Below are 9,620 nucleotides of genomic sequence, written 5' to 3'. Positions count from 1 at the left end.
CAACCTAAAGCACATTTTCATGGTCGACTCGAACCCGGGTTAATCTTCAACTACTCCACTGAGCAGCGTAATCCTCTTGTGCCAGTTTTATGCATGGGGGTGATGCGTTGTGTTTCTTCAGAGTTACAACGTCTGCCTTGGAATTTGCATTTCTTTTTTTGTTAACTTTTCAAACGTGTTAATGAAGCATTCTGTTTTGATGGAAGTATTTTAAAAATAACAAAAATGTGGGCACAAGTACGTACGGATGTGAAAAACACCAACGTAAGAATGTACAATTGGTACCTTAGAAAGCTCACCAATTGTGTGCACTTTGAAGACTTAACTTGAAAAATCCACAATTATAATCTTGGTAATGCATAAAACTTTTATTGAAGTAAACAACCCTGGCGTTGTCATTGAAAATCAACCGGAATCTTCCAAAATGTGAGTTTCACTGCAAGGCAACTGGAAACTCAAGTGATTGGATCCTGCGAACGCTACAAATCTAGGAAATATTAAACAATCAGAATGACAACAGATAGCAACCCGTGCCCTTGTAGTGATAATTGGTTTTTTACCCTTTTATCTGGCAACAAAACTGACACCTTTTTTACAAGGAGTCATGTTTGCATAGACCACAATACCTGCAGTCGTAATGCAAACAAATAACACATAACTCTGATAATGTATGCACTGCACAACTACAAAAAAAACACGTAACTCTGATAATGTATGCACTGCACAACTACAAAAAACACGTAACTCTGATAATGTATGCACTGTACAAGGACAGTGCATACATTATCAGAGTTACGTGTTTTTTGTTTGCATTACAACTGCAGGTATTGTGGGTTATGCAAGCACGACTCCTTGTAAAAAAGGTGTCAGTGTTGTCGCCAGATAAAAGGGTAACAAACCAATTATCATGTTTTTTCTTCTGGCAAATGAGGTTCCAATGGTGTGCCCTTGTAGTGTTTAGCAAAGTGTAAAATTTACACCTAACTAACAAATGCTGATCTTTATCATTTACTCGGTAAATTCAAATTTACGAACCACAATGGAGCAGTGACTCTAAATATGACTATAATAATGGATTCATGAATGTACCACTTCACACATTATTAATCGAATGCGAATTTCCAATGCATGAATTTCAACTTATTCGAGTGTTTTGTAATACCAATGGGCAGCCTGCATATTGTTTTCAAACTTCCAGCAAAAGCAACAACATCATGCCCAAGTGCAAACGCTTTAAAGCCAGCGAGATTTCGAATGAAGAATCATACAATTGTTACCGCATCCTTAAAGCGCTCAAAATCCGCGATAGCAAGCACTCAAGTCCAGCACTGTTCTGAAACAGCAAGGTTCCATGACAAACAGCATGGCGGCGGGAGTTTGATTTTATCTTCCGGCAGAACCCCTCTCCTCCTCTCCGTCGCTACCTTTGTTCGCTTCCTTGTTTCCGTAGTCCCGCTCTCCGAAGATCGTGCTGCCAACCCGGATGCTCGTGGCCCCGACTTCAATCTGACGGAAGCAAAAGACCGCAACATTTGTCTCTGCAAAATACGCAAGAACCTGGGGTGCAATCTTTGAACATGTGCACTCGGCCTTATTACAGTTCTCTGTGCACGATTTGCGGTTCACAAGTAGGACAGGGTATGTGCGAGCATTTAAAGGAAAACAACTGTGCATGGCGTGACATGTACTCTCTTACCGCATGCTCAAAGTCTCCTGACATCCCCATGCTCATTTGAATGGTCTCAGGCTTCAATCCAAGCTTCTCACACAAGTTGACACGGCAAGCCAACAATTTCTGTTCCAGAGGTACACACACACACGTATTAATATTAATAGCACGCGGGCGACACTCGTGTTTTATTGCCGAAAGCCTGTTTTGTGTACTACATTGGCTCAAAATCAGCTCATTGCAAATCCACGACTGAACTCTTATATAACTTTAATATGCAACAAGAAGTTTGTGTAAGACACATTCCGTAGGTGTTACCTGAAAGTCTGGGTTGGGTCCCTGGGACAGGTCATGTCCATACATTCCGATTGTCATCAATCCAAAGAACTCCAGTCCAGTGCACTTGTCTAAGACTTGCTTCACGGTGTCCACGGTGTCTTTAGGTGGCAGCCCATGTTTGCCTTAAAGGTAACAGCAAAAAAAGGGCAAAACAATGTTACATGTGTAGTGAGTTCAACCGAGTCGCAGACGTACTCTTGGAGGCAACACGTTTATTTAACACCAACACACGGGGTAACTGCCCCTTAACAGAATAACAACCTATGGTGGTGACCACCAGGCTAACTACACTAGTTACAACGTAACTGCTACTACGGACCGGGACCAGAGCTCTGGTCCAGGTCCACGTGTTGGAGACTCGGTAGAACGTAGACGTCGACGAAGGTTTCTTCAGGATGAACAACAACGCCGGTCCCTCTGGGGGACCTGGCTTATATCCTCTGCGTCGTGGCCGGCTCTGCCCTTGGCCACGACCACCTTCCAGAATCCTCGAGCAGGATCTGCACCCCGACCACGTGACCACCCCAAGCCCCTACTTGGGGCCCCTTTGTAGACTTAACTGGTCACGTGTCCTCTCGGGTCAACCAGAGTGCCATGGCCTTTAGTAACCCCATTCCTACGGCCGGCACTCCCACACCCTATCCTGTAGGGCCGGCACTGCACGTCGAGCGTGGTGCCATCCAGCGCTATCAATCAGTACTGACCGAACTTCTCTTGGTCCGGTACTACATCCACACCAAAGTGATATCTGCGATGCCGTTACACCGCACGCCGTGCCTCTCTAGGCCGGCACTACAGTGACATCCCGCGATGTCACTACACATGGAGTGGAACATTGGACATCGTGCCTACCAACAGGCGGGGTTGTTAGGCACAACCGCAAAAACCCTATGTTATAGTCTACAGCTGTTGTAAAATAAAATACCACAATTAAATGGGGATGCAACCATGATTTTCGTTTAAAATGAAAACAATAATCAAGATCATCAACCATGATCTATCCACTGCTGGATGAAGGCTTCCCCAAGTCGTCATCATCTCCCCTGGTCGTGCGATCCACCAATACCTTCTGCACCAAGTTACCATGGTCTGAAGAACATATAACCAAAACTGGATTTCGGAAGAGTTGCCGAAGCTTACTTACTGTCTTCACTGCTCGTATTGATCTGTATCATGACCTTTAACTTTTCCGAGCTTTTCTTCTGCCAGGAAGCATTTACCCGTTCAGCGAGCTTGATCGAGTCAATAGTCTCCACCACGTACAGGTTTGGCGTAGCTGCATAAAAAAAGCAAAACATAAACCCTAGGTTGTAGCAATATATCAATGAAGGCATTGTGCAAGTAAACTGCAGCCATAAATATAACTGCATACATTTTGGATGCACCGTGAAAAAAATCACCCAGAATGCACCAGATCCCATCAGATCTCAGTGCAAAGCAGGTATAACCTGGATAGTGTTTGGATGGATGACCACCATGCACAAACATGTTTTAATTGGGCTGCAGGGCTACATTGTGGGCAGAAGAGGGTGGTGCAGCAAAATCCATTGTTGGAATGTACTCCCATGCTCCCGCATTTATGCTCACCAACCCGCACTGACCAGCACGGTGAAGTATCGTCAAATAACCCCCAATATCTACATGACGTCGCGAGGTACTCATCCAATTGTGGACTGACAAATCGGTGTACATGTACAGTTTTAATAAGTGTTGAAACGGCAACGTAAAAAAAACACAATACGCTCTAGCTTAACAATGCACCCTTTAACATTCCTGTGCCAGAGATAATCTTAGACTTATCTGACGGTAACAAGACACTTACTCACGAGCTTGTTGACATTGCCTTTCTGTAGGTGGCCGATAAAATGCCACTTTATTTCAGGACATTGCGACCGCACCTGCAAGAGGAGAGAACTCGGTGTTAAGAGAGAACTCGATGTTAACCTCAAAGGCAAGCATTTACGAAGATGGTCACTGCATCCCCCGGCGCTTTCAGATGCGCTCCTGTGGCCGTCTGGAACGCTCTTCCTTCGGATATTAGGAAGCCACTGAAGCTACACACTTTTAAATCTAGGTTGAAAACTCATTTCTTTAGAACTGATTTGTGTTGTACTTCCCCCACCTCCGATTAGCACAGTTGGCGACATACAGCACAAAACAAGTTAAACATATATATGCATGCATATTAAGAACAATAAAAAATTGCTATTTTGAGTACATCGTGCACACACACTCATGAATCTACTATACCTGAGGATCCGATGCCTTTTCTACCAATTCCTGAACCTGCAAGATTGATAACAGCTGTGACTTCAATGTTTCATAACTGCCACAGTTCAATACCCGACTGAACCCGCATGTCACTCATTAAAAGCAGACGGTGAATTTCGACATGGGATCGTGTCACATTACTTGACGCAGACAGACAGATTTGGGGTCAAGCAGTGCGAGGGCGAGGGGTCAGACGTGCCCACGTACGTAATTTTCACCAAAGTGACGCTGCCCGTGCTTGTAGGCCTCGATCACCATGGCCGCCGGCTTGGTCTTGCTCACCGCCACCAGGCATGGTAGAGTGTCTGGGAGATGCTGTCGGATGAACAAAGAAAGTCACGGAGGAACCCGTGATATGTGGTGTCGGGAGGGGGGGAGATGCTCGCGTGCCGGGGAATACGTGCACTCGGGAGCGTAATGATTAATTGCCCCCAATGACTCAAATGTATTGTTGAGATTCAGGACAACGATTCTATTCAATAATTGATTGGGTTTTTTTTGTCTAACTTTTCTCATATGGTTTATATCGTTCCTTGTTTATTCTATCTAGTTTGTAAAGTTTGTTTGTTCCACTAGCATGAATATAAAATAGGAATATCATTTCCACATAATTGCACAAGTAGATAAACACTGATTATTATACCGATATTCAATGCATGTATCGTGAGCCTTACAAATCGATATCAATACATTTATCACCCCATGCTAAACCCGCAATCGATGCTTAAACAGCAATGCTCTCAGCATTCTTCAAACACAATAAACATTTCATATTTGTGTACAATTCTCCCTCCTCTAAATCCACCCACCAAATGAGAGAAACCTCCCGCTACGATCCGAAAGGCATTTCACGGCGTTGTGGTCAGACAGCTTGAGTTCACGCAGCTGCCGTCGAGTGTGAACAAAAAATCTCGTTTCGTTTAAACCTGAGCATTAAGGCAACGGGTGAAGCAACTGGGGTTTTTGCACAAGAGTTACACATCAATGAAATGCTACTGACGGCGCAAAATTATATCAATTACCAGCGACCGCATTCTCGTCACACTATATACCCCTTTTTCCGAGTTGGGAAATAATTAAACAGTTGACTGAGACAGGGTAGCAAAAGCTTACAAGTTCATCTGTGTTCACTTAATCACTCAAGCTATTTAGTTGACTGCAGCATTCCAGTCGAAAAAAATCAGGCTAAGTTAAAACACGTTTTTTTTTCTCAATGCAACGGGTGCATGTGAGACACGGGTGATCAATGCAGCGGACAGAAAGATCACAACTTGTGAACAATGGTGCCAGAAAAAGACTACTTGCGTGGCTCATGGATGGCAATAAGAACCAATGCAAGTTTACTGCAAGAGATTTGCGAAACAGCAAAAGCGTGCACCATAATATAAAGACAGACACAAAATCACACATAGCTAGGTGCGATGGGAGAAAAACCTGGACAAACTTGACATTCTGTAAAATGGAAGGAAAAAAATAACAGATGCCAGCAGAAACTATGACAGATATTATGTTAATTTTAACTAAAAAAGAGAATACCAGTGCTATAGAAAAATAAAAAAAATCAGAGTGGCGTAGCTTCATCATCGCAGACACAAATACGCATTATTAAGCAGGAGGACGAGAGATAGCGGAATGCCATTGCAGCACGGCCAGTTGTGGTGACCCACGCCGCCTTGCCAAATGGTCAACTGTGGGACGGACATCACGTGCGTGACAGGAGCGGTTCACTTACAAGTGGCCTGCGGGCAGTGGCCGCCCTCACTTTATCCAACACGGAGCAAAGTGCTCCTGCCAATTCCATTGAATCTTGCATGGGAAGCAACGTTGAGCCACAAGCCGCACCTGCCCACTGGTCACAAATGACATCGCGGCGACAAAGTATTAGGCAGTGCATTGCAGCAGACGAGTATTGTACAGTACTGTGATTTATACACATTACGGCACTACCAGAGGAGATTTTCGTATTAATAACTACGCTTTGTAAAGCGGCTGCTGTATGAAGGCCCCCCCACCCCACACCGTGCCGATCATAGGAGTTGTTTGACCATGCTTCAGCACGCTGGTCAGCGCGGAATGGTGAATTGAAATCCCAGGACCGGTCCACAGATGTTAGCCGTGGTCTGGAAGCGAACTCGGCTGACCGGCTTCACAGCACAGTTCACGAACCACTGTGCTTGCCGTATCCACTCTAGGTCCACCCCAACGCCGCAATAATCTTTATGAGAATCACGACCATGTGAATTTTAAAAAACAAGCGTATTGAATTACTATGGTACACGCATGCACACCTTATGTCCCAGTGGGCGTGTGTTTACATGTGCATAGAATTCCAGTGGGGTAATAAGCTCGCAATTTTTATTTTAACGATAAACGGTCGTCCTGTAAAATAATTGAAACCAATATTTATCTGAATACGGACACACTTTTTTTGCAGGCAAGACACCGATGCAGACAAGGTAACAATTATTTTTAGAAGATTGTTGGACCGCTAAAACGTTGTACAATATTCCCCTTGATATAACCATGCATGTTTATATATTCTTGGTTCTTTCGGTAAAGTCACGTAGAAGGGAAATAATAAAGTAATATAAATATAAAACAATATAATTCTCACGACGTTTCGACTGCAACACAAGCAATCATCATCAGGTGTGAAATGCACAGCAAGAAAATTTGTATTGTTTTATATTTATATTATTTTATTATTTCCCTTCTACGTGACTTTACCGAAAGAACCGAGAATATGAATCCCTGCAGACACGAACGCTTTAAATCAAAATTCATGCATGTTCAATCCCAGTTCTCCATCCTTAAGAGAGTTGTTGCTTCAAATTGCCCTCATCTCAGTTGTGAAACGTAAAAAATAAATGGGAAGCATTGCAGTACTGTACATGGTGGCCCAGATGTCTTGTGACGCCCAATTAATTGACCCTAACATAAGAATGTTTTTCCTTTGCATATGAATTTGTTTTAAATAAACCTTACTTCAAAAAACGATTAAGTTTTAGAGAATGAAATGAAGGGTCACAAGACATCTTGACTACCCTGTCTGTACATAACAGCTCCAAGCTGTTTATATCTCGCGCTGCCGGGACTTGGACGTGTACAACTTTAAACTCATGAGTTCAAGTCTCACCCAAGCGGCACAGAAAGATAAATACGACGTCAATGCGAGGTTAAACACAGCACATAAAATAACCTTATACAAACAACAGAGCAGTTATACTGGCTGCAACATCAATCGCATTCAAACGTGGTACACGCACCAATCCACAGCAACGTATTTGCTCAGCACACGTAAAATATACGAGAAACAATTATATTCGGAACACTAAACATGTTACGGTTTGATATAATTATCGTAAAACGTTACGTAAGCATGTAAAGTTCTAGATATATAACAAATGTACAGTATAGCGAGTACATGCAATAGGGCTCAGCGCAGTGGGAAGCGTTATTACATTAACGGCTTACCTGATGATAGTTCCGTGTTAATACCAACAATAACGATAATAATAGCTAGAAAGTATTCAATTTAATAATAATTAGCGTATTGTACATGGAACGATGTCGGCCAAGATTAACCACAACGCTCTTGCAGTCGGGACTCTAGCCGAGACGCCAGGCCTCTTAAGGAGGTAAATTTCTCTCTCACACGCGCACACACACACAGTGGCCCTTAACAATTGTCGTACATTTCGATATAAAGCTTTCGTGACTGCAGGGATTCGTATTCTTGGTTCTTTCGGTAAAGTCACGTAAAAAGGAAATAATAAAATAAAATAAATAAAACAATAACATTTATGTTAATAAAAATAAAACGAGAAAATTATGTAATTGTATTATTTCCCTTCTACATAACTTTACCGAAAGAACCAATATTATAATTGGCGTACATTTAAAAAATACATTTAAAATATATATATCCTTAAAATGTTAATGTATATAAAAAAAAGTAAATGTTTTTTTTTATCTTCATGGCCCCAAGCGAACACGCATAAAGTAATTGTGAATAACCAGCAGCAACAACGCCGGTCATCCTTAAGAGCAAGTGGGCTGCCAATTGGTTCCACGTCAGGGCACGATTCATCGATTTAAAATCGGTATCTGAAACAATGCGATTGGCAAATCGCAAAGGCTGCGTTTTTTTTACGATTTGAAAAGTCATTTTACTTTCTTACTAACCGCGGTGTAGTCATTTACGCGGCTGGGTAGACAGAGGCGGCTTTGCCAGGGGGATGGGGCTAAGAATATTGGACCGTTGTTGCGACCGCAAAATCGAATGGAATCGAACCGGCGACCTGTGAGTTGCACGGCATCACACCGACGTCGATTTGAAGTGCATTTCAGTCATTTCTCGACCGCTCCTGGGCCAACCCCCCCCCCACCCACCCCCCTGCACAAAGCTGCAGTGACCAATGTGGTGAAGTATGGCCAACAATGGGTGACGGAGGCCTCATTCATCCAGCAGTGGATTGCCAACAACCGTTATTCCAACGAGCGTGCTGGCACGTATTCAAATAAAGCAATAGACGTGGTCTGGAACGCCGGTACCCATACCTGTCAACTCCTCCTTATCAACGCCTACCTTATTAGAGACCAATTCAGACCGTATTGGTCACCCCGTGACCTTATAAATCTCAACGTTCACCCCACAAAGTCCCATCGCAATGGAGAAACATACACATGTATAGACAATTTTTCGGCCCGTATTGAAACGGCTGTACGCCGTATGGACCTGAATAGTCAATTTCCCTGAACAAGAATGCGGGTAACCCGTATGGGTTTCCTGACACACGAGACGTGACGCATGGAATGCGAACCACGAGGAAGGAGGTGACCGTCATTCCAGGGGGGTTAACCACCGCGTAACGCTGGCCACGTGGTTATAGTGGCCGGCTGAAATATCCACACCTGTTCATATTGCTGTAGACAGACGTAAAAAAAAACCCACACGCACTTTGTCCCGGTCACACAGTGACTTGGCTCTCGCTTCTATTGCCCAACCCCCTTCCACTTCAACCCCAACCATGGAACACGAAACAAAAAAGGACACCCAACCCACAGCTTACAAACTCCATCGAGGCATTCGCTGTGTTGCTGGGCGTCTATGAATAGGAGCAACTTAAGTAGTTCAAATAGAAATGTGCGTATTTTAAGGTCGTGAACATTGAGTAACTTTGTATTTCCCCCCCGAAGACGTCGATGGACCGTCATTGGGTTTCCGCCGCGAAGTAGCAGTGATAATAATTAGACTTGCTCAACTCTGAAATCCCATGATTATACTTGCGTCTTATTTTGACTGGGCTATTTCCCCTTTTCAAAGCCACTCCAGTCAATG

At 43.5% G+C, this 9,620-nt stretch overlaps 1 protein-coding gene across 1 annotated transcript; it reads right to left on the bottom strand.

Moving 5' to 3' along the window:
• On the bottom strand, window positions 1-7,913 carry PLPBP (pyridoxal phosphate binding protein). The gene is made up of 9 exons (XM_078861380.1): window positions 7,754-7,913; window positions 6,012-6,128; window positions 4,487-4,594; window positions 4,259-4,294; window positions 3,831-3,906; window positions 3,153-3,284; window positions 1,988-2,130; window positions 1,697-1,795; window positions 1-1,506 (listed from the first exon to the last, which is right to left on the bottom strand). Exons 2-9 carry the CDS (start codon window positions 6,090-6,092, stop codon window positions 1,384-1,386), a joined length of 798 nt encoding a protein of 265 aa, XP_078717506.1. The 5' UTR covers window positions 6,093-6,128; window positions 7,754-7,913; the 3' UTR covers window positions 1-1,383.
• Window positions 7,914-9,620: the final 1,707 nt, after the last annotated feature.

Source organism: Lampetra fluviatilis, chromosome 12 (assembly GCF_964198595.1).
Source record: "Lampetra fluviatilis chromosome 12, kcLamFluv1.1, whole genome shotgun sequence".
NCBI lineage: Eukaryota > Metazoa > Chordata > Hyperoartia > Petromyzontiformes > Petromyzontidae > Lampetra > Lampetra fluviatilis.
The sequence above is the reverse complement of the archived record's forward strand: the minus strand, read 5'-3'. Positions and strand labels throughout refer to the sequence as shown.

Excerpts from the sequence above, each read along its gene's own strand:
- PLPBP (XM_078861380.1), bottom strand. The coding sequence starts at position 6,092 with ATGCAAGATTCAATGGAATTGGCAGGAGCACTTTGCTCCGTGTTGGAT. Across the intron at positions 4,295-4,486 it reads GTCACTTTGGTGAAAATTAC|GTTCAGGAATTGGTAGAAAA; the intron begins GTACGTGGGCAC and ends TCAATCTTGCAG. Across the intron at positions 3,285-3,830 it reads CAATGTCAACAAGCTCGTGA|CTACGCCAAACCTGTACGTG; the intron begins GTAAGTGTCTTG and ends TTTTTTATGCAG.